Here is a 25,495-nt window from a genome sequence, read left to right on the forward strand (position 1 = left end):
GCTTTGAATATGAAAAAAAAATACAACTGGAGAGACACATACCCCCACTTTATACTATATTAAAAAATTATAGCCGTAACCGGTTTGGCTCAGTGGATAGAGCGTTGGCCTTTGGACTCAAGGGTCCCAGGTTCGATTCCAGTCACGGGCATGTACCTTGGTTGCGGGCACATCCCCAGTAGGGGGTGTGCAGGAGGCAGCTGATCGATGTTTCTCTATTATCGGTGTTTCTGATTCTCTATCACTCTCCCTTCCTCTCTGTAAAAAATCAATAAAATATACTAAAAAAATTATACTATATTAAAAATTAATTTCAGATTATTGACCTATTTGTGAAAGTTAAACCAGAAAGTTTATCTTAAAATATAAGGTAGGAGCCGAAACCGGTTTGGCTCGGTGGATAGAGCATCGGCCTGCGGACTGAAAGGTCCCGGGTTTGATTCCGGTCAAGGGCATGTGCCTGGGTTGCGGGCACATCCCCAGTAGGAGATGTGCAGGAGGCAGCTGATCGATGTTTCTCTCTCATCGATGTTTCTAACTCTCTATCCCTCTCCCTTCCTCTCTGTGGAAAATCAATAAAATATATTTAAAAAAAAAAAAAAAAATATATATATATATATATATATATATATATATATGGTAGGAGAATATCATCAAGATCTTGGAGTCCAGATAATTTTCTTAGGTCACAAAAAACTCTAACCATAAAGGAAAAAAATTATTAATTTGGACACCGTTAAGAATAAAAAGGAAGACAGTGGGGGAGAGAAAATATTTACAACATATAACCTAGAAAATGTGTACAATATATTAAAACTTCCACAGATCATTAAGAAAAATGTAGAAAACCTAGTGGGGAAAACTTGAGTAAGTAGTTGAGAAAAGATACAATCCAATGGCTATTAAACACATACAGATACGCTCAACTGGTCATCTCATACACCAATTCTTGGTCAGGGCACATACCTAGATTGCCGGCTCTATCTATTTCTCTCTCCTTTTCCCTCTCCCTCTCTCTAAAATCAATACGCATATCCTCGGGTGAGGATTAATGCTCAACTCCTTAATAATCAGGAAATGCAAAATACAATACTATATACCCACTAAGATGTCTGATTATACCAAGTGTTGATGAAGGTTTGTAGCAGTAGGAATTGTCATCAAGTGCTGGTGGGGTGTAAATTGGTACACTTTAGAAAACAGTATCTACTGAGTTGGAATCGTGCATTCCCTATAATCCAGAAATATATGCACTAGGAACCATTACAGGAATGTTCATAGCAGCATCCTTTAATAAAAGCCTAATATGCAGATCGACAGAATGGCAGAATGACCGGTCGCTATGACACGTACTGACCACCAGGGGGCAGACGCTCAATGCAAGAGCTGCCCCCTGATGGTCAGTGTGCTCCCACAGGGGGAGCGCAGCTCAGCCAGAAGCCGGGCTCAGCACAGCAGCAGTGGCGGGGAGCCTCTCCCACCTCCCCTGCAGGTTGGTGGTAAGGAGCAAGGGATTCTGGACTGCCAGAGCCCTGACTGCGAGAAGGATGTCTATCGGATTAAGCCCGATCCCCCTGGGCAGGCGGACATCCCCCGAGGAGTCCCGGACTGTGAGAGGGTACAGGCTGGGCTGACAGACACACACCCCCACCCCCACACCAGTGCATAAATCTCGTGCACCAGGCCTCTAGTTATTTCATATCCATTAACAGTAGAATACATAAATCATGCTATCCTATCTAATAAAAGAGAAACATGGTAATTAGCCGTACATCCGCTACCCTTCCCATTGGCTAATCAGGGCGATATGCAAATTAACTGCCAGCCAAGATGGCGGCCGGCAGCCAGGCAGCTTGAAGCAAACATGAGGCTTGCTTGCTTCAGTAACGGAGGACTCCAACCTTCCCCGCCTGCCTTGCTGGCCTCTGAGCTTGCAGTTTGAAACATTGTTACAAATATAGAATCTAAACAAACTCCAGAAACCTGCTTTCAGCCAGCCGGGATCTCAGAGCTGGAGTTGAAACAGTGTTTCGATTATAGAACTCAAACAAACCAGATACCTGCTTTCAGCAGTGGAGGCTTTAGAGCTGGAGCCAAGCCTCAGAGCTAAAGCTGGCCCAGAGTAAAAAAGAAAAAAGAAAAAAAGGAGCGGTTGGGAGCTTCAGTCACCCGCCAGCCTGAAAACAGCCCTCAGCCCCTCACCCAGACTGGCCAGGCACCCCAGTGGGGATCCCCACCCTGAAGGGTGTGTGACCAGCTGCAAACAGCCATCATCCCCTCATCCAGGCTGGCCGGGCACCCTTCAGGGCAAGCAAGCGGCCCCCACCCATACACCAGGCCTCTATCCTATATAGTAAAAGGGTAATATGCCTCCCAGCACCGGGATCAGCTTGACAGGGGCGGCGCCCAAACCCCCTGAACACCCTGCGGCTCTGTGTGTGACGGGGCGGGGCCACAACCTCCCTATCCGCCCTGCTCTGTTCGTGACAGCGGAAGGCGCCCAACCCCCTGATCAGCCCTGCTCTGTGCCTGATAGGGGGGAGCTCTCCAACCACCTGATCGCCCTGCGGCTCTGTGTGTGACAGGGTGAGGCGCCCCAACCCCTTAATCGGCCCTGCTCTGTGAGTGACAGGGTGCAGCGCCCCACCCCCCCACCCCCCACGGCCCCTGCTCTGTGTGTGACAGGGTAGAGCCATAACCTCCTCATCGGCCCTGCCTTGAGTGTGACAGGGGGCGGTGCCCCAACCCCCCAGTCAGCCCTACCCTGAGCGTGACTGAGGGTGGCATCACAACCTCCCGATCCGCCCTGCTCTGTGCATGACGGGGGCAGCGACGCAACTCCCCAATCAGCCCTGCTCTGAGCCCAACCAGGGGCTGCACCTAGGGATTGGGCCTGCCCTCTGCCACTCAGGAGCAGGCCTAAGCCAGCAGGGCGTTATCTCCCGAGAGGGCACAGGCCTGGCTGAGGGACCCTCCCCCCGCCCCCCCCAGATTGCACAAATTTTTGTGCACTGGGCCTCTAGTCTACACTAATAAAAGAGAAACGTGGTAATTGGCGTACTACCCCTACCCTTTTCATTGGCTAATCAGCGAGATATGCAACTTAACTGTCAGCTAAGATGGCGGCCGGCAGCCAGGCAGCTTGAAACTAACATGAGGCTTGCTTGCCTCAGTGACGGAGGAAACCAGCGTTCCCCACCTGCAGCTGCAGGCCTCTGAGCCTGCAGTTTCAAACATTGTAACAAATACCGCCGGACTTCAGCCAGTAGGATCGCAACATTGTAAGCGAAGGCCAGAAACCTACTTTCAGCAGTGGAGGCCTAAGAGCTGGAGCCAAGCCTCAAGCTAAAGCTGGCCCAGAATAAAAACAAAAAAGGAAAAAAGGAGCGGTTGGGAGCTTCAGTCACCCCCAGCCTGAAAACAGCCCTCAGCCCCTCACCCAGACTGGCCAGGCACCCCAGTGGGGACCCCCACCCTGATCCAGGACACCCTTCAGGGCAAACATGCCGGCCCCCACCCATGCACCAGGCCTCTACCCTATATAGTAAAAGAGTAATATGCCTCCCAGCACCGGGATCAGCAGAGCTGGGAGGCCTCCCGGCACTGGGATCTGCGTGACAGGGGGCAACACCCAAACCCCCTGATCGGCCCTGCTCTGTGTGTGACAGGGTACGGCACCCCAACCCCCCACGGGCCCTGCTCTGTGTGTGACGGGGTAGAGCCATAACCTCCCCATCGGCCCTGCCCTGAGTGTGACAGTGGCGGCGCCCCAACCCCCTGATTGGCCCTGCTCTGTGGGCGATACAGGGTGGCGCCCCGACCCGCTGATCCGCCCGGCTCTGTGTGTGACTGGGGACGATGCCCCAACTCCTCTATCGGCCCTACTCTGTGAGTGACAGGGGGGAGCTCCTCAACCCCCTGATGGGCCCTGCTCTGTGTGTGACGGGGGAGCTCCCCAACCCCCTGATGGGCCCTGCTCTGTGCATGACAGGGTATGGAGCCCCAAACCCCCTGATGGGCCCTGCTGTGTGCGTGACAGGGGGCAGCGCCCCAACCCGCTGATTGGCCCTGCTGTGTGCATAACAGGGGGCAGCACCCCAACCCCCTGATTGGCCCTGCTCTGTGCGTGACGGGGTGGCACTGCAACCTCCCCATTGACCCTGCCTTGAGTGTGACGGGGCGGTGCCCCAACCCCGCAATCGGCCCTACCCTGAGCGTGACTGAAGGTGGCATCGCAACCTCCCAATCCGCCCTGCTCTGTGCATGACAGGGGGCGGCGCCCCAACTCCCCAATCAGCCCTGCTCCGAGCCCGACCAGGGCCTGCACCTAGGGATTGGGCCTGCCCTCTGCCACCCGGGAGCAGGCCTAAGCCAGCAGGTCGTTATCTCCCGAGGGGTCCCAGACTGTGAGAGGGCACAGGCCGGGCTGAGGGACCCCTCCATCCCCCCCGAGTGCACAAATTTTTGTGCACCGGGCCTCTAGTATTTATATAATAGAAAAATATATAGTTAAGAAACAAAATGAAGATACTTAAAACCAATAATGTAACCTGGCTGGTGTGGCTCAACAGTTGAGTATCGATCTAACCAGGAGGTCACAGTTTGATTCCCAGTCAGGGAACATGCACGGGTTCTAGGCTTGATCCCCAGTGTGTGGTGTGCAGGAGGCAGCAGATCAATGATTCTCTCTCATCATTGATGTTTTTATCTTTCTCTCCCTCTCCCTTCCTCTCTGAAATCAATAAAAATATATTTTAAAAAATAAAACAAATCTTATAAACAGATGGAAAGGAAAAAGCTAACACTGGAAAACACATATTGTAAGATTTTATGAATGTAAAATTCAAAACAAGGTAAGATTATTGCAGTTTTTTTGCTTTGTTTTGTTTTTTAATATATTTTTTTAATTTTTTACAGAAAGGAAGGGAGAGGGATAGAGAGTTAGAAACATCGATGAGAGAGAAACATCGATCAGCTGCCTCCTGCACACCCCCCACTGGGGATGTGCCCACAACCAAGGTACATGCCCTTGACCGGAATCGAACCTGGGACCCTTCAGTCTGCAGACTAACGCTCCATCCACCAAGCCAAACCAGTCAGGGCTAGTGTAGTTTTTAGAAGTGATTATTTGGTGAAACAATAAAGAAAAGTATGGTTGTGATTGCCATAGAAGTCAGGGAAGTAATTTGAGAGAGATGGATGGAGGGGAGAGATTAGTGACGGGAATGCCCAGTGTGACTTTCTGGATTGTTGGCAATTAATTTTTTTTTTCCAAAATTTTTTTCCTTTATTGATTTTTAGAGACAAAGGGAGAGGGATAGCATTTATGAGAGGGAAACTTTATCAGTCGACTATCTCTTGCATGCCCTCTATTGGGGATGAGGCCCACAACCTGGGCATGTGCCCTGACCAGGAATTGAACCCATGACCTCTTGGTTCCTGGGTTGCTCAACCACTGAGCCAAACCAGTCGGACTGAATTTCTTGGTTTAGGTTGTAGTTACATGGTTATTGGTTATTTAAATGCATTTTTTTTTTTTTTGCACTTCTCTGCATTTGTGGGATTTTTTTTTAACCATTTAGAAAAGATTTTTAAATACGTGTGTGTGTGTGACGCATACATACATGCATGGGTACATAAATGCATATACATGCAAAGGGTAGTGATAAAGGTAGATGTTCTTGGACAGAATCATGTTGATAGGTGTGTGATGGGCTATCTGCTGTAGCAAATGTCTTGCTAATACTCCTTAATAAGGCTATTTAAATCTCCCAGGTGTGTGTGTGTGTGTGTGTGACAGAGTGATTACAGTCAAACCCTGAGAGGAGAGATCTGTAAACTTTAATCATGACAAATTTTTAATTTTCTAAATGCCTTAGCTCTTATTCTCTAGGGAGAAATTTGTTTTTCATCTCATTTGTTAGTTTGGCCAAATGAAATTTTATTATGACCTTCAGTCAGTTTTTATGCCAGAGAATTACCTGTAACCTGCCTTGCAATGTTTCAACATAACAATGTTTTTATTATTTGTTTCTCCTCTATCACCTTCACTTCTCTTTTATAACTGTGCAGTAGATTGAATGATACCTTTGAAAACTTATTTCTGAACTATCCTTAGCATATCATTTTTGGTTTTCCTTATATGCAAAGGAAAGTGATTCCAACATTTCAATTGGGATTTTGTATGATTCAAGAGTTGTTTTTTAAGTGTTTTTAAGGCTTTTTCATCATGGCTTTCAATTCTAGTCACTGCACATTTCTAGCCCTAGCATTCTGTAACCAAGGAAACGCCCTACTTTCAGCATGGCACAGTGCAAATGTACCTTTTAAAAAAATATTCCAGGTTGAATATTCCGTGTATTTGGAAATAATATAAAGATCAGTTGTCCTGGTAGTTTAAAAAACAACAAAACAAAATCCTCAAGTTTTACACATTAAAATTGCCTGAAAGAAAAAGTCTTAGGTATAAAAATAAGTATTTTTTCTCCCAAATAACAACCATTGTTGTAGAACCTAAACTTAAAATAAAATCCAACTGAGAAATAAAACTTGTGTAAGTTTAAAATTTCTGTGTAGCAAATGTATTTCTAAGTAGTATTAGATATGCCCAAAGCATTTAGGTAGGCCAGTTTAGGTTAAAATACAAAGATGAATGAGGTGTATATAATATCTACTCTATTGGAAAAGGCAGATATGAATGTGAATATAAAATCTTCAGTGATGTAAGTTTTGTAATGAAAAAATATTTGTTATTAGGGAAGTACAAACAAAATTGATTTGATGTGGGAGTAGTATTTGCTATGAAGATAATTTTTAAAAATACAACTGGAATATAAATTCTCTAATATTCCTTATTTTGTTGGTTATCCATCAGAAAGCTTGAAAGTTATTGTTTTCTTTAACCTGTCATTATGGAAATTTTAAAACCTATTCAGATATACAGAGAACATAGTATAATGAACTACCATATATATCCATCACCCTAGAAAGTTTCAAATTAATAAAACCTGAAGCTTTTGTAAAAAACAAACAAAAAAAAAAAACATTTAAAATTAAGAAAGGTATAGATCTTCTAACTGCCCTGGAAAGATAACATTTATACAAATATGAATCCAAATATACTTGTGATATAGCTTAAAATTTACTAATAGCTCTTTACTTTTAAATAATTTATATTTAAACTTCATTAATGGATCCATTTTAACTTTAGGTAACAGGTATGTGTGTTTTAATTTAAACAGTGTGGGATATCTTACTTATTGACTTTTAAACATGAGCATAATAATCTAGAATAACAGTGGCATGATAGTACTTACCTTCAGAGCTGAGAATTTGTTTAAGAGCTTCCAGACATTGTGAAAAGTAACAATTTCAATTAGAAAAATGAAATAAAGCTTCTCTGTGTTTAGGCTGCACAGTCAGACACTTCCTTTTGAAACTCAAATCTTCTAGCAGCGGTTCTCAACCTGTGGGTCGCGAACAGTGAAAATACATCCTGCATACCAGATATTTACATTACGATTCATAACAGTAGCAAAATTACAGTTATGAAGTAGCAACGAAAATAATTTTATGGTTGGGCGTCACCACAACGTAAGGAACTGTATTAAAGGGTCGCAGCATTAGGAAGGTTGAGAACCACTGTTAGGGTGTGTTATCTAAATTACGCATTTTCTTGGTTTCTTGTAATTCTTCATAATGGATTGCTTATCCCAGAATTCCTATTTTCATCTCAGGTTTTGGTTATTTTGTTCACATTATTCTTTAGATGCTATTAAACTACAGCTGGTTGAAGCAGGCTTGGTAGAATGTCTACTAGAGATTGTTCAGCAGAAAGTGGATAGTGACAAAGAGGATGATGTTGCTGAGCTCAAAACTGCTTCAGATCTCATGGTTTTATTACTTCTTGGAGGTGAGTTGTAATATATACCAACCAAAGAACATGGTTGCCAGATTCTTAAAAATTTCTTGTCTCTTTTGTAAATACTATATAAAGCATTTTTTCATTTTCCTATCTCATTAAATCCTGTTGATGTGATGATTTTGAAATCTTAAACAAACGGAGAGGACTAGAGATAATAAGCCTGGAAAAGAGAAGGCTTCACTGTTTATTTATGTATGGATGGATGGATTTATTTTTAATATATTTTCATTGATTTCAGAGAGAAAGGGAGAGGGAGGGAGGGAGGGAGGGAGGGAGGGAGAGAGAGAGAGAGAGAGAGAGAGAGAGAGAGAGAGAGAGAGAGAGAGAGAGGGAGAGAGAAACATCAATGATGAGAGGGAATCATTGATCTGCTCCCTCCTGCACATCCCACACTGGGGATCGAGCCTGCAACCCAGGCATGTGTCCTGACCAGGAATTGAACCATGACCTCCTGGTTCATAGGTCAACGCTCAACCACTGAGCCTTGCCAGCTGGGCTTCACTATCTTTCACTATTTAAAGAGCTGTCATATAGAAGAGACAGCTGTAGCACCAAAGGGCTAAAAGCCAGATAGTTACTTGGGACTTAGACTAGAAGAACTCTAAAGTTTCTTGTCCAGTCTCTACTAAAATGATTCTTATTGTAAAAAGAATCATTACTTTTCCCCTTATTAATTCTATCATTTTTGAAGTATATAGTTTCCCCATTGGCTATTTACTTAGAAATATGGATTTGTTACTCATATTTATTTTCCTCTTATCTGTTTGTTTCATTTACCTCCAGATGAATCCATGCAGAAATTATTTGAAGGAGGAAAAGGTAATGTGTTTCAAAGGGTGTTGTCCTGGATTCCATCAAATAACCACCAGCTGCAGCTTGCTGGAGCGTTGGCGATTGCAAATTTTGCCAGAAATGGTAAGCATATTGCTGCATTTTTTAAAAATTTTCTTTGACATTTCATGTACTAAAACCAAACAGTTTAGAATTACACGTAGTATGTATGTGTACCGCTACCTTAATTTTTCAGAGATATGAAATATTTATAGTGACTTTCTAACAAATTATATATTTTATGGAATTAAACTAAGTTCTAGTAGTTTAAAGATCTTGGACAGCCCTGCCAGCGTGGTTCAGTTGGTTGGGCATCATCCTATGCACAAAAATGTTGCTGGTTCAATTCCCCGTCAGGGCACATGCCAGGGTTGCAGGCCTCATCCCTGGTAGGGGGTTTGCAGGAGGCAGATGATATATGTTCCGCTCTCACTTCCATGTTCCTCTCTCCCCCTTTCCCTTCCTCTCTCTAAAAATCAATTTTTAAAAGTTCTGTTGTGTGTTTTTTAAGAAAGAAAGATCATGAATATTGATCATGAAGTCCTTTAGAATACTCTATACTTCAGAGATTGATAAACTTGAGTCCCATTCTATTTCACATCTGATTTAGAAGGATATCTCTCTTGCCTGGTGACTTTATTTTGGATTTAATAATCTGAATTTTCATTGTAGGGTTATTGTACCTCAATTTATACTTTTATATCTATAAAACTTGTGTGGCTAATTCTCTGGTTTAGGGTAGAATAATTTAGCTTAATATTTCAGAAGAACCAGACTTGCATATTTATTTTTGAAGTCTGGTCTAGGAATATGAGTTACTTTTGTGTTTAGTTTGATTTTATTGCAGAATGAACTGTTGTTATACTGGATGAGTTATTCCATTTTCATTTCCTTCTTTTGGGGAACCATCAGTAACCCTTTGCGGTCGTATTAAATTTGGACATGGGTGTCATACTGGTCGGAATTAATTTCCATTGAAAGAGCAGTGATACATAACATGCAAGATTATGAAGGATAATCAAGATTTATTAATTCTTTTTTGGAACTACGTCACTACTAGTAGAATCACTACAAACGTTATCACTTTCCATGTCAGAGTCAGTATTCATGGTGCCAAAATAAAACTCTTCATCGTGACTTTCAGATTCGCAGTACACTTCTTTCGGTAACTTCCTTTTTGCCATTTTGGAGTATTATTTTGAAATATCTTAACAAGCGAGAATGCCTAATTACAGTTAAACGTAATTTGTAAAGCTTTATTTGAAATTCTGCAAAGTATCTCCGAAGCTTGTCGATTTCTTCACTCTCAAAAGGCAACTGACTCGCCACGGTGTTTTGCATGGCGAGTGTGGAACGACCACGTTTGTTTATATTGAGTTTCGATATCTCCAATTTGTCGGGGCAATGTTTTGGTTCGTGACAAGGTCACTTAGACACTTAAGAGCTTTCAGAGAAATTATGAACTGATACATGAATGAATAGAGTTAAGATTCATACAGTTCCTTGCTGTGGTGGCTGAGAGCAGACATACGACCAGAACGGTAAAAAAGCTTTGGTGGCTGAGAGTAGACAAACGACCGGGTTAACTCCGTAATGATGGAAATAAGACTGGCAAAAGATTAATAATTGTTGAAGCTAAATATGGGGTATAAATAGTAGGTTTATTTTAATATTCTTTCTGTTTTATAAATGTTTCAAAAATTCTATCAATGAAAAATAATTTAAGTAACAGCAATGATAACAATATAGAATACTGTCTCAGTCACATTGGCAAAACTCAGACATGCTTCACTATTGGTGGACATTTTAAGCATGTGGTTTCTACTTATCTTCTGATATGTTTAAGCTAGAGAGTTTTCTTATTTTAAAAATTCTATTTTAAGAATCTTTTAATTGGACTTCTCAGTTAAAAAAAATTATAAATCTGAGGGAGAGTTAGATTTTCCTGTGGTTCCATTTTCACTAATGTAGATAATAAATAGGCATTGGCATTACAAAATATTTATAGATTTTGTGCAGAGGAAGAAAAAAATGCTTTATTTTTCTTCAGATGGAAATTGTATCCATATGGTAGACAATGGAATTGTAGAGAAACTTATGGATTTACTGGACAGACATGTAGAAGATGGAAATGTAACAGTACAGCATGCAGCACTAAGTGCCCTCAGAAACCTGGCCATTCCAGGTAAGACTGAAGGATGGAAGGCAACAATGTAAGAAATAAAATCTATTGTTTTGGTAAGACTTTTACTTTATGTGATTTGTAGATCTGCCCTGACCAAGGAAAAAAATCTTCAAATTGTTTACATTTTTTTTACTGATACATGAAGATAAATTAGTTTTCTGAGACTGTACAAGCATAATTTTGCCTTTGTTTAAATCATTCAAATAATTTTGCCTTTGTTTAGATCATTCAAATCATTCTATTACCTTCTGTGAACTCCTAAGATTTTCATTATATTGTATAGTTACACTTTTTAAAGCATCTTCAGTTTAGGTAAGATAATGGCATCAATTAACAGAGTCCCCTAAAAAATGACTTTAAAAGTTTGTATTTTCCCACAAGCATACAATTTTTTAAAAATAGCCCTAATGTGCCCTAACCAATTAGGCTCAGTGGATAGAGCGTCAGCCTGCGGACTGAAGGGTCCCAGGTTCGATTCTGGTCAAGGGCATGTACCTTGGTTGCGGGCACATCCCAGTGGGGGGTGTGCAGGAGGCAGCTGATCGATGTTTCTCTCTCATCGATGTTTCTAACTCTCTATCCCTCTCCCTTCCTCTCTGTAAAAAGTCAATAAAATATATTTTTTAAAAATAGCCCTAATATGTCCTTTTGGATTAAAGACTTAAGCCATGGAATCACATTATCATTGGAAATAATACAGGAGATGATTTAAAATGTTCTTTTAGTTTCTAAAAATAAATTTCTAGTTAGGTAAAATAATATAACTATGAAGATATAATCTATATGAAATTAGTTTGTTTCATATAGCAGATGATGTTTATTAATGACTATGACATCTATATTAACACAGCTGGTCAAGAACAGAGGTAAAAAGAAACAAAGTTGAGGAATTGTGCTTTTTATAAATAGAAGGCAACATTATCAGGTTTCCATTATAAACTATTTAGGTAATTGTTTTGAGGTTAGGTTTGATTTTGTATATTATGCTCCTATAGACTAACAGGATACAAGATTTTTTTTTTAAATAGAAAAAATATAAAACATGGGGCCTTAGAGATAATAAGACCCTCATAAATATTTATTGAATTGAATTGAATGATTATCATCAAGAATGCTAACATCACTTTAATCATGGTCTTTTTTTTTTCCCCCTCTCTCTCTCCAGTTGTAAATAAAGCAAAGATGTTATCAGCTGGGGTCACAGAGGCAGTTTTGAAATTTCTTAAATCTGAAATGCCCCCGGTTCAGTTCAAACTTCTGGGGACATTAAGAATGTTAATAGATGCACAAGGTAAAAGAAATGCTTTCCCAAGATGTATTTTTGCTATCATAATCTCAATGTGCCTCTAGTTGAAAAAGGACTTATTTTCAGCTTTCAGAATTATGTAATCATAAAGATAAATAGCAAATGAAGACAAAAAGAGATTGGTTTTAGAACCCATTCATTATCTCATGCTTGTCATAATTGGCTTTAAGTGGAAACTATATGGCTTCTATTAGTACATGTGATCCTAATTTTAGGTTGATTTATTAGCAGTTCCTAAGGGTTTTTGTTTTTAGCATTCCATACCCATTTTTACCTTGTCTTCAAAATCATCATGTTTCAGTATAATAACAAATTCTTTAAAAGTTTGCTTTGCAAACAGGGAGATAATTTTTCTGTGTACAGAAACAGCAGTGAAAACTTGGAATTATGTTTATTTACTTACAAATTTCTTCTCTATATTGATTCCTTAGAGTCCTTCTAAAAATGCTTTATTATTGTTTGACAGAGTACTAACAGACTACCAGGCTGACCTGGAAGCATACGAAGTTACTTATTTTTATATTTTGTACTGAAGTCCACAACTTTATAGGAAAGGCCAAATAGTCCTTCAGATATGGAGTACTGTATTTGCAGTTCCTGCTTTAATAAAATTGTGTTGTTTTTTAAGCATGTAATTTTCTTGCACACTCTTTATTTCAGTTGATTGCCTACCAGTGATTCATTCCTTTGTGGTTTGCCTTCTTTCCTATAGCAGAAGCTGCTGAGCAACTAGGAAAGAATATTAAGTTAGTGGAGCGTTTGGTGGAATGGTGTGAAGCCAAAGACCATGCTGGTGTGATGGGAGAGTCAAACAGACTGCTCTCTGCCCTCATACGACACAGTAAATCAAAAGTAAGTTCCAGAAGAAACCATTCACTAAGAACATTTGAGTGGCCTTTTTGTAAAACTGGTATTGTAGATCCTACATCATAGGCTTGCATTTTTTATGTATTTATGTATAAATACATTAATCAAGAGTTCTGAAAAAATAATTGAAGATTGAGCTTTTTTATTTGGTTATATTCATAATAGTTAAGAGTAAGGCTTTGGAGTTAAACAGAAATGAGTTCATAATTTATCTGCTATATTTACTTGGTCAAGTGTCTTCACATCTAAGTATCTTATGTCAAAACTGGGCTGTTACCTACCTGAAAGTGTTGTGAGGATGATTCAGTGAGATCACATATAGAATGCTCAGTTGGTACCTGGGACACAGCAGGCAATCAGTAAATGGAGGTTGCTGCTGTTACTATTTTTACCACCACCACTACCACCATTACCAGCATCAGTGTCAAACATCTGTGTGTTAGGCACTGACCGGGGTAGCTACTGATATTTAGAAATTAAATGATGTCTGGATAGTATTTGATGCCCAGAACCACGGAGTTGTATAAAATCCATTCTTATGGCAGTGTCCAGCTTATCAGGTGTTTGGCTCATGGTTGATAACCTGTAAGTATTTGTTGAGTGAATCATTAAATTAACAAGTAAATATTTTAAAGAACACAACGGTGAAAACCTGGGCCAGCATTCAGCAGCTGATTTAGTGTCTAGATTACATATCTTTTCTTTTTTATAACCTCTTTTCTAAGGAAAGCCTTTTGACTATTTCACCTGTGTACATCTTCAGAGAGACCAACTCTGTCACAGAAGGGGTGATGGTTTAGAGGTTAACTTGGAGTCACTCAGGAGGAGAAGGGGAAGATTGACTGTGATGAGTTCAATATATAAACTTTTATGTAGACTAGACATAATATTAAGAATAAATATTAATATTATTTAAGACATAATATTAAGAATACAATATTAAGAATAAAACCACAAATATTAAGAATACTACCTGGATTTGAATCTTGGCTTGTTAACTACTTAATCATGGACTTTTGGGAAAATTTCATAGCTTAATCTGAGCTTCATGTTTTTCATCTATAAACTAAAAGTAATATCTACCTAATGAGATTTTCTGTGAGGATAAAAATGAGCTAATTTCCATAAGCTACCTGATATAATATCAATTTTATAGTTGTTGCTCTATGAAGGATAGCTATCAATATTATTAATTTTCTTTTGTCATATTACATTTAAGTACAGTGCTTAACTTATTTTTTATCTACCATTCTGTCAGACAAAGCAACTCTATCCAGTAGCTATTCAATAGCATTTATTATAGTAGGAGAGAGGGCAGGTATTTTATTTTATTTTTAAATATATTTTATTGATTTTTTACAGTGAGGAAGGGAGAGAGATAGTTAGAAACATGGATGCGAGAGAAACATCGATCAGCTGCCTCCTGCACATCTCCCACTGGGGATGTGCCCGCAACCCAGAGAGGGCAGGTATTTTAAAAGAAAATAGATATCTGTTCCAGAAAAGTTAGGTGGAAAAGAAGCCATGCTGAGACCTAGAAGAGGTTATTTGTTTCTGATATACAAATTTCCTTCATTCATTCTCTATCCTTCTACTATAGTGGACTTTTCAGGATGAATCACAAAATAGAGGATGAAATGACAATCCAGGAATCTTTCCTACGCGATTGCATTTGTATGCACACATCTCTGTAGTCTTCTTTATTCAGTAAACTCCTTTGTGATTTTTATAAAAATCTTTACTGATTTTAAGATTTCTGGTCCTGACTAGTGTGGCTCACTTGGTTGGGCATCGTCCCATGCACCCAAAGGTTGCTGTTTGATCCGGTTAGGGCACATGCCCGGGTTGTGGACTCAATCTCTGATAGGGAGTGTGCAGGAGCAGCCTATTGATGTTTCCCTCTCACATTAATGTTTATCTCTCTCTCTCTCTCTCTCTCTCTCCCTCTCCTTCCTCTCTTTCTCTAAAAATCAGTTTTAAAATCTGAAAGAAGAAAAAAAAAGATTTCTATATCAGTTTCAAATAAACTGCTACCAAGTAAGCATTATATTGGGAGGCTTTCTTTTAATTAGAAAAGGCTTTAAAAGATGAGTTCCTCACTTTCTAAAAGAAGTTGATGGGAGAAGACCTGTATTAGTTGCAAGAACCATAAAAACTCAGTACTTGCACTCTATTGATTTAGAATGTTTAATTTCCAAACAAGTTAATCTCGAAGCAAACATCCCGTCTATACAGTTTTTAAAAAAATTTACATAGATGGAAGCATAATGGAAACCCTTTTTAAAATATTTCAGCAAATTAATTTGAAAAATATTCCTAATTACCGTTAGTTTTGTGCCATTGATGCTAGCTCGGACAGGCTGCTTAAAATATCAAGCTTACTTCAAATTACTAAAAGTGAAAAATAGCAAAGAAAATTACTTTAAAATGTCATATAATTAAGACTTCCCACTAAATCATATTTAACCCAAGATTTTTTAGGCAATAAAATTCTGAGATGGAAACAGAAATGGCTACTAGAAATAAATGTGACCATTTTTCATCTGATTTTTGTTATACATTCTATATGTTTTTTTCATGTAATAACTATAATTATCACAGAAACCTGAGAGATACACACTTACATGATCTCAACACTATAGATAAAGTCACTGAGGTGCCAAGAGGGTCGGTTATTTGCTCAAAGTCAGTGTTGGTGGTAGGATTTATTGAATCCCTTTGTATGTAATTCAGTTTTGTCAGATCCAACAAAGGATGAAAGCTACTCCCAATACATGCTTTACCTGAAGCATCTGGCGAACAATACCAGTTGCTATCATAAAATTTTGAAGGGAAAAAAACATCTTTGTTATTACAAGGTTTATTCTCTTTTGTTGATCCTATGGTAAGTCACCATTTGGGTCAATGGCACTTGTATTTGACTTTGGTAGCTTCTTGGACTCTATTTCTTGATATGAACTGCAATGATCTTTTTCACTTAGGTAGTTTAAGATGTCATCTATTGATGAATTTATTTAAAGCTAAAAGCTTTTTTCTTCATAGAAGAAAATATTACTAAATGTAATGATTCATACAGGACACTCAACTTACAATGAATTGACTGATTATAATGCAGCTTCTTTATATTGAAAATTAAAGTTTATAATTCTGTGATATTTATTTATTATAGGATGTAATTAAAACCATTGTACAGAGTGGTGGCATCAAGCATCTAGTTACCATGGCAACTAGTGAACATGTAATAATGCAGAATGAAGCCCTTGTTGCTTTGGCACTAATAGCAGCTTTAGAATTGGGTAAGTACCCTAATGACAAACTTATTTTCTCCTATTTTTATCTTGGATGAAAGGAAGCACAGGAATGGAATAGAAGTCAGACAGAACCTTAACTAGAAGCATTTTGCCAATGTGTGTCTATATGTATATCTGAGTATATTGAAAATCATATTCTACAGATTGTCACCACTGCTGTCCCTTTTGGTTGTGCTTTTTGGCAACACTTTGCTTTAAGGTTAGTTTGATTCTTAAGTGTTATCTCAAGTAATAAGCAATTGGGGAACATAGAACTCATTTTTAACAGGCCTCAGAGAAATGAAACCATTTTTATAATGCAACAAGTTTAGGGTTTGCTACTTTTACAGCGACCCAGACCTTTTCTTCCATCTCTACTGCTAAGTTTTCTGTTGCTAATCTTCTATCAATGCTTTGTGGGGGTGGGGAACCGTTTTTATGCCAAGGGCCATTTGCATATTTATAACATCATTCAGGGTTCTGTCTTGACTTCTATTCCACTCCTGTGTTAAGTTTTATACAGGTGTTTTTTGTTGTTGTTGTTTTTTTTTGCATGTGTAGGTCTGTATATCTACCACCACAGTCAAGATAATAGTTCTAAGACCGAAAGGATCTCTTCATTTATAACTACACTCACCTGCCTCCTACCCTTACCTCCCATGCTGCTCCTAACCCCTGGAAACCACTAATCTGCCCTTCATTTCTAAATGTTTTCATTTTTAAAATGTTATGTAAGTAGAATCATATAGTATGTGACCTTTTGGAATTGGCTTCTTTTGCTCAGCATAATTTCTTAAAGAGTCATCAGATTTGTCTTGTATCTCAGTTTTTTATTGCAAAGTAGTATTCTACAGTTTGTTTAGCCATTCACCTATTAAAGGACATGTGGGCTGATTCCAATTTGAGGCTTCAAAAAATAAAGTTACTATGAACATTCACATATAGGTTTTAATGTGAACATAAATTTTCATTTCTCTAAATAAATGCCTAGGACTGCAATTGCTGGGTTCTATGGTAACTACATGTTTAGTTTTTAAAGAAACTGTCAAATTGTCTTTCAGAGTGGCTATAGCATTTTATACTCACACTGCCACTGTATAAGTCAGTGGTTCTCAACCTTCCTAATGCGGCGACCCTTTTTTTTTTTAATTATTATTTTTTAATATATTTCTTTATTGATTTCAGAGAGGAAGGGAGAGGGAGAGAGAAATAGAAATATCAATGATGAGAGAGAATCATTGATCGGCTTCCTCCTGCACACCCCCTAATGGGGATCGAGCCCGCAACCCAGGCATGTGCCCTTGGCCAGAATCAAACCTGGGACCCTTCAGTCTGCAGGCTGACGCTCTATCCACTGAGCCAAACCAGCTAGGGCTGCCGTGAACCTTTAATAGAGTTCCTCATGTTGTGGTGACCCCCAATTTCATTGTTACAAATTAAACATAATTAAAGCATCGTGATTAATCACAAAAACAATATGTAATTATATATGTGTTTTCCGATTGGTCTTAGGCGACCCCTGTGAAAGGGTCTTTCGACCCTCAAAGGGGTCGCGACCCACAGGTTGAGAACCGCTGGTGTACGTGATTAATTTTCTCTGCATTCTCATCAGCATTTGGTGTTGTCACTACTTTTTTATTTTAGCCATTCTAATAGCTCTAAGAGATATCACATTGTGGTTTTAATTTACTTTTTTTTTTTTAAATGTAGTGATGCTGTACATCTTTCCATGTCCTTATTTTCAGTCATATATTCTTTGGTAAAATGCCTATTTGTCTTTTGCTTATTTTCTGTTTTGAGAATTCTTCATATATTCTAAAAGTTTACATTTTACACTTAAATTTGTGATCCCCTTTGAGTTAATATACATATAAAGTATGGTTTAGGTTAGGGTTCCTTTCTTTGTAGCTGTCTAATTTGCAGCAACATTTGTTGAAAAGGTTCCCTTTACTCCATTGAAATGATTTGAATATTTGTCAAATATTAGTTGAGCATATTTGTGTGGGTCTATTTCTGGAGTCCTATATTCAGTTCCTATGATCTATGTATCTATCAATAAATACCGCACTATCTTGATAACTACATAGTGAGCCTTAATATCAGGTAGAAGAATTTCTCCCACTTCATTATTTTTAGTCAAGATTGTTTGCCTCTTCTAGGACTTGTGGCTCCTCATATAAATTTTAGTATAAGCTCATCTGTTTTTATAGAAAATCCTGCTGGGATTTTAATAGGAATGAACATTCTTTATCTCTTAAAGATAGAGACATCCTAAAGTACATATGGAGGAAATTATGTAATTTATAAGATTTGCTTCAAAATAATTTGAGATGTGTGAGAGTAGGTAGATGAAACTAGAGATAGATGAAACAAGATTGACCGTGATAATTTATGAAGATGATAGTGCATATGGTATCATTATACCATCTTTTCTGCTTTTGTATATGTTTAACAAAAGGTTTTTAATTGCTTCATTTAAAAGGAATGTTTTAATTCTAAATATTAGTTTAAACTTAAAATATTTGCTGAAATTTAGCTCTCTCTACTTTTTTTATAAGGTCTGAATTTAGTATCATATGTCTAGGTCATTATTATTTATCAGTCCCTTTTGGAAAGTTTCACATGATCAGTTTCTAGAAAAGGAAGCAATGTTTACCCAGATTGTACTGGGTTCATAAACAGTGGGTATAACTGCTACTTTAATAATTTCCTGTTCTAGACACTGCTGAGAAAGATCTAGAAAGTGCTAAACTTGTACAGATTTTACACAAACTGCTAGCAGATGAGAGAAGTGCTCCTGAAATAAAATATAATTCCATGGTTCTGATCTGTGCTGTCATGGGATCTGGTAAGCATACATCTTCTATCATATACTTGATTTCTGTGCATCAACATATGTTTGAGATTATTAAATACTAGAGGCCCGCTGCACAAAAATTTGTGCACTCGGGGGGAAGGGGGGGGCCCCTCAGCCCGGCCTGTGCCCTCTCGCAGTCTGGGACCCCTTGGGAGATAACGACCTGCTGGCTTAGGCCTGTTCCCGGGTGGCAGAGGGCAGGCCCAATCAGTAGGTGCAGCCCCTGGTTGGGCTCGGAGCAGGGCTGATTGGGGAGTTGGGGCACCACCCCCTGTCATGCACAGAGCAGGGCGGATTGGGAGGTTGCGATGCCACCCTCAGTCACGCTCAGGGTAGGGCCGATTGGGGGGTTGGGGCACCCCCCCACACACACACTCAAGGCAGAGTTGATGGGGAGGTTGTGGCACCACCCCCTGTCACGCACAGAGCAGGGCCAATCAGGGGGTTGGGGAGCTCCCCCCCCCCATCACGCACAGAGCAGGGCCCATCAGGAGGTTGAGGAGCTCCCCCCTGTCACTCACAGAGCAGGGCCCATTGGGGTTGAGGAGCTCCCCCCTGTCTCTCACAGAGTAGGGCCAATAGGGGAGTTGGCACACCGCCCCCTGTCACAGAGCAGGGCAGATCAGGGGGTTGGGGCGCCGCCACTGTCACACTCAGGGCAGGGCCGATGGGGAGGTTATGGCTCTACCCCATCACACACAGAGCAGGGCCCGTGGGGGGGAGGGGGGGTTAGGGCGCCACCATCTATCACCCACAGAGCAGGGCCAATCAGGGGGTTGGGGCGCCTTCACCTGTCACGAACAGAGCAGGGCCGATAGGTTGTGGCCCTGCCCCCCCGTCACACACAGAGCAGGGCCCGTGGGGGGTGGGTTGGGGCGCCGCACCCTGTCACACACAGAGCCGCAGGGCAATCAGGGGGTTTGGGCGCTGCCCCCTGTCACACTGATCCTGGTGCCGGGAGGCCTCTCAGCTCCACTGATCCCAGTGCTGGGAGGTATATTACCCTTTTACTATATAGAATAGAGGCCTGGTGCACGGGTGGGGGCCGGCTGGTTTGCCCTGAAGGGTGTCCTGGATCAATGTGGGGGTCCCCACTGGGGTGCCTGGCCAGCCTGGATGAGGGGATGATGGCTGTTTGCAGCTGGTCACACACCTTCAGGGTGGGGGTCCCCACTGGGGTGCCTGGCCAGTCTGGGTGAGGGGCTAAGGGCTATTTTCAGGCTGGGACTGAAGCTCCCAACTGCTCCTTTTTTTCTTTTCTTTTTTTATTCTGGGCCAGCTTTAGCTCTGAGGCTCCAGCTCTTAGGCCTCCGCTCCTGAAAGCAGGTATCTGGTTTGTTTCGGTTTGAAACAATGTATAACTCCAGCTCTGAGATCCCAGCCGGCTGAAAGCTGGTTTCTGGGCATCTATATTTGTTACAATGTTTGAAACTGCAAGCTCAGAGGCCTGCAGCGGCAGGCGGGGAACGTTGGAGTCCTACGTCACTGAAGCAAGCAAGCCTCATGTTCAGTTTAAGCTGCCTGGCTGCCGGCCGCCATATTGGCTGACAGTTAATTTGCATATTGCCCTGATTAGCCAATGGGAAGGGTAGCGGTCGTACGCCAATTACCATGTTTCTCTTTTATTAGTGTAGATAATAGTAAATGGTGGCTTTGGGTTTAAAAAAACATTAGAAATTAGTTTATGGAGGTTATAGCATTACGTTTACATTGAAAATATTCCGAAAAGGTTCTTACTATAATAAAAAACACTATGTAGCAAATATAGGCTAAATCAATATTAAAAATCAATACCTGTAAGTTTTATCAACCTTAAAATATTATTTTATATAAAGAACAAGTTCTGATTTTTATGCCATGATATTAACTAAGAAATTTGTTAAGAAATCATTGGCATGTCTTGTGATATATGTTCCATGGACAATTGAAAAGAATGTGTCTTCTGCTGTTATTGGGTGAAGTGTTCTTTAAATGTCGATTAGATCTTTTGGTTGGTAGTGGTATTGAGTTTCTCTATTCTTGCTAATTTTCTGACTAATCATTGTTGAGAAGTGGTGAAGTCTTCAACTATAATGATGAATTTATCCATTTCTCTTATCAGTTCTATCAGTTTTCACTTCACATGTTTTGTAGCTCTGTTGCTAGGTATATTCAACTTTTAGGATTGCTATGCCTCCCTGATGGATTGATCTTTCCCTCATTATATAATGTTTCTCTCTATCTCTGGTGATTTTCTTTACTTGAAGTCTACTTTATCTAATCTATAATAATAAAAGCATAATATGCTAATTAGACCGATGTCCTTCCAGACGACCTTCCTGATGAAGCCGGGGCTGCGAAGGAAGCCCGGGTCCCGGGTGCCAGAGGGAAGCTGTTGCCAGTAGCTGGGGGAAGGAAGGCCTGCTCTTGCATGAATTTCATGCATCAGGCCTCTAGTATTAAAATAACTACTCCTATCTTCTTCTTCTATTTTTTTTTTTTTACTCCTATCTTCTTTTGAATAACAAACATTCATTTAGTTTCAGTCTGCTATATCATTATATTTGAAGTTTAAGATGGCATATTGTTGGATTGTATATTTTCTGTTTTGTTGGTATATAGTATTATATTAGTTACATTAGTTTCAGGTGTATAATATAGTGATTTGACATTTTTACACCTTACAATGTGATTGTCTGTTACCATGTAAAATTATCCATGATTATATTCCCCTTCATCTTTTTTACACACCCTCCCTCCTGGCTAACCATCCTTTTGATCTCTGTTTCTATAAGTCTATTTTTGTTTTGTTTTCAGATTCAACATATAAGTAAAATCATACATTATTTATCTTTCTCTGTCTGACTTATTTGTTTTTTCATTTAGCATAGTAACATCTAGGTCCATCCATAGTGTCACATAATATTTCGTTGTATATAAATACATCTTTATCCATTTATCAGTAAACACCTAAATTGCTTCCATGTTTTGTGTATTGTAAATAATGCTGCAGTGAACATAGGGGTGCATTTTTTACATCATTTCTAATTTTTCAATTATAGTTGACATACAGTAGTTTATTAGTTTCAGGTGTACACCCCAGTGATAAGACATTCTATAACATACTAAGTGGTCATCCCGATAAATCTCATACCCATTTACACCGTATATAGTTATTAGGATATTATCAACTATATTCCCTATATTGTACTTTACATCCCCATGACTATTCTTTTACTACCAATTTGTTCTTAATCCCTTCAACTTTTTCATCCAACTCCCCTCCCATCTGACAACCATCAAAATGTTCTCTGTATCCAGGTTCATTGATTTAGTACTTTAGATTCAATTGTTGATAGATATGTATTCATTGCCATTTTACTCATCTTTTATCTTAATTTTTTCTTTTTCTTCTTAAAAAAGACCCTTTAACATTTCATGTGATACCAGTTTGGTGTTGAGCTCCTTTAGCTTTTTCTTGTCTGGGGAGCTTGTTACCTGTTGATTCTAAATGTAGATGCAAGCCACAGACCTTCTCCACATGCCACACGCGTCTGTAAAAAAAAAAAAAAAAAAAAAGTTTTCCCTAAGTGGCAGCCCTGACCAACTTTAAAATAGTTTTTCATGAGAATTTTCAGCTGAAAATATTCAAGAACACCCGAATTCTGAGTAATTATTTTTATAATATTCATTGCAAATTGATTTTTAAAATTTAAATTGAAAATATCGTGGTGTGTGGGGGTGGTTTCTATTTTGGACGCATGGCAGTTAACTGGTTAAAGTAGGTTTTCACTTTCTTACTTTCTCTCTTCTCCTTCTGGCACCCCCATGATGTGAATGTTGTCCCAGAGGCTCCTTACACTCTTCTCTTATTTTTGTATTCTTTCTTGCTGTTCTGATTGGGTGTTTTTTCTTCCTTATATTCCAAATTGCTGTTTTGATTCTCAACTTCATCTACATTACTGTTGATTCCCTATAAATTATTCTTCCTTTCAAGTAGTGTATCCTTTATTTCTGACTGGTTCTTTTTTATGGTGTTGAAGTTTTAACTTCATCCACTCTTCCCCTAAGTTTGTTGAGCATCCTTATAACCAGTGTTTTGAACTCTGCATCTAGTAGATTGCTTGTCTCCATTTTGTTTAGTTCTTTTTCTGGAGTTTTGTTCTTTTCTTTCATTTGGGACATGTTTCTTTGTCTCCTCATTTAGACAGTCTCCCTATATTTATTTCTATATATTAGATAGAGCTGCTTTGTCTCCTGGGATTTGTACATGGCCTGTTATAGTAGGTGTCCTGTAGGGTCCAATGGCACAGCCTCCCGGTTCACTGGTTCTGGGCACCCCAAATGCGCCCTCCTCCATGGGCTGTGTACACTCTCCTGTTGTAGTTGAGCCATGATGCTGTTGTCATGTCAATGGGAGGGACTTACCACCAGACTGTCACCTGCAAGGACTGGCTGTAACCACCATAGAGAATTAGCTGTGCAGGAGCTCACCCCACAGAGCAAGACTTGCATTAGTAGGGCTCTGGTGCCCTCTGAGTGTGTCACTTGTGGAGGTGGTTGGTTGGTGATGCTTTGACATTGTCTGAAGCTGTCCACTGGGTGTGTTGGCTCTGGGGCCTCCCAGTGGGTTCAGGCCAAGGTCAGCCATTGCCTGTGTTCTTCCCGGGGCCACTCAACACGAGGTACAAAGCAATCTGAAGATGATTGCTACTTGTACTGGGCTTACCTACACTGTCATCTTGACCAGAAGCCCCATCTGGAGGAAGGACAGAGCTAGTAAGGTGTTGAGATACAGAGTTATCCTGCCCAGACTCTGTTCTGCCCACTTAAAGCAACAGGGCATGCAGGCAGAGTTGAGTGCATGAGGAGTTTTATTGCCTGGAGAGGGGATGGACTATTGGGGTGTTAAAATGCATGCAAAAAAAGCCTACATATACCGTTTTGATCAGATAGTTAAAGGAATAGGGCACATCAAGAGTGACCCAACCTGCCCCGGTTACATCAGGCTTCCCACCTGCAACCCACACACCCCTCCCAGCTACAATCAGTCTGCCAAAACTATCCAACACAGTCTACACAGAGACCACTCTTTCAGGGCTGAGAGAGACATCAAACTCATAGGAAGAAACAGAAAGTCAAAACAAAATGAGGAGACAGAAGAACATGCCCCAAATGGAGGAACAAGAAAAAACTATAAAAACCCTAGTGAAATTGAGGTAAGTAATTTGCTTAATGAACAATTCAAAGAAACAGTCATGAGGATGCTCAACAAACTTGAGAGTACAATTTAAAAAACACTCAGAGAGCACTTCAGAAGAGAGAGAAAATGTAATAAAGAACCAATCAGAGATTAAGAATACAAAAACTGAAATGAAGAATACATTAGAAGGAATTGACAGCAGATTGGTTAATAAAGAAGAACAGATTAGTGATGTGGAAATCACCCATCAGAACAACAAAATGAAAAAAAAAGAACTTTAAAAAATCTGTATATATAAAAGGCTAATATGCATAGTGTCCCCTCAGGAGTTCGACTAGGAGTTCAATCACTCACTATGACGTGCGCTGACCACCAGGGGCGGTGTGGAATAAAGGAAGTCTCTGACCGGCAGCCAGAAGGCTCTAATTGCCGGCCAGGGCTAGGGACCCTATCCATGAACATATTTTATGCACCAGGCCTCTAGTATAGTATAAGAGATTGTTGGGATAACATCAAGCATCCTAACATTCACATTGGAGAGATTCCAGAAGGAGAAAGGAGAGAGAAAGGAGCAGAAAGAGTATTTGAAGAAATAATTTCTGAAAACTTTCCTAACCTGGGAAAGGAAACAGACATCCAGGAACCACAGAGAGTTGCAAACAAGATGAATTAGAGAGACTCAGATCAAGACATTGTAATTAAAATGGCAAAAGTTAAGGATAAAGAGATAATCTTAAAGACAGCAAGAATTAAACAAGTCACATACAAGGGGAACCACATAAGGCTGTCAGCTGATTTCTCAGAAACAACTTTACAGGCTAGAAGGGAGTGGCAGGAGATATTCAAAGTACTAAAAGAAGTACTAAAAGAAAAGAATCTACAACCTAAAATATTATATCCAGCAAGGTTATCATTCAGAATAGGAGACATAAAGAGTTTCCAGACAAGCAAAAAGTAAAGGAGTTCACAACCACTAACCTAGCTTTACAGGAAATGTTGAGGGGTCTTCTTTATGCAGAAAAGTCCATAACCAGATATAAGAAAATACAGGAA

At 39.9% G+C, this 25,495-nt stretch overlaps 1 protein-coding gene across 14 annotated transcripts in view; it reads left to right on the plus strand.

Moving 5' to 3' along the window:
- RAP1GDS1 (Rap1 GTPase-GDP dissociation stimulator 1) overlaps positions 1 to 25,495 on the plus strand; it is a 141,604-nt gene that overhangs the window by 109,010 nt on the left and 7,099 nt on the right. For 4 of the 14 annotated variants that reach the window (XM_036340182.1, XM_036340105.1, XM_036340155.1 and 1 more), the window contains 8 exons: positions 7,769 to 7,912; positions 8,708 to 8,839; positions 10,806 to 10,940; positions 12,106 to 12,231; positions 12,959 to 13,098; positions 16,283 to 16,409; positions 19,123 to 19,251; positions 21,570 to 22,823. In XM_036340182.1, the coding sequence (XP_036196075.1) occupies positions 7,769 to 7,912; positions 8,708 to 8,839; positions 10,806 to 10,940; positions 12,106 to 12,231; positions 12,959 to 13,098; positions 16,283 to 16,409; positions 19,123 to 19,251; positions 21,570 to 21,760 (1,124 nt within the window). In that variant the 3' untranslated portion in view covers positions 21,761 to 22,823. Of the gene's footprint in view, positions 1 to 7,768; positions 7,913 to 8,707; positions 8,840 to 10,805; positions 10,941 to 12,105; positions 12,232 to 12,958; positions 13,099 to 16,282; positions 16,410 to 16,964; positions 17,342 to 19,122; positions 19,252 to 20,539; positions 20,595 to 21,569; positions 22,824 to 25,495 lie in introns of those variants that run through there. The other 10 variants (XR_004972788.1, XM_036340222.1, XM_036340135.1 and 7 more) reach the window with 8 other exon arrangements.

This window comes from Myotis myotis, unplaced genomic scaffold (genome assembly GCF_014108235.1).
Source record: "Myotis myotis isolate mMyoMyo1 unplaced genomic scaffold, mMyoMyo1.p scaffold_m19_p_1, whole genome shotgun sequence".
NCBI lineage: Eukaryota > Metazoa > Chordata > Mammalia > Chiroptera > Vespertilionidae > Myotis > Myotis myotis.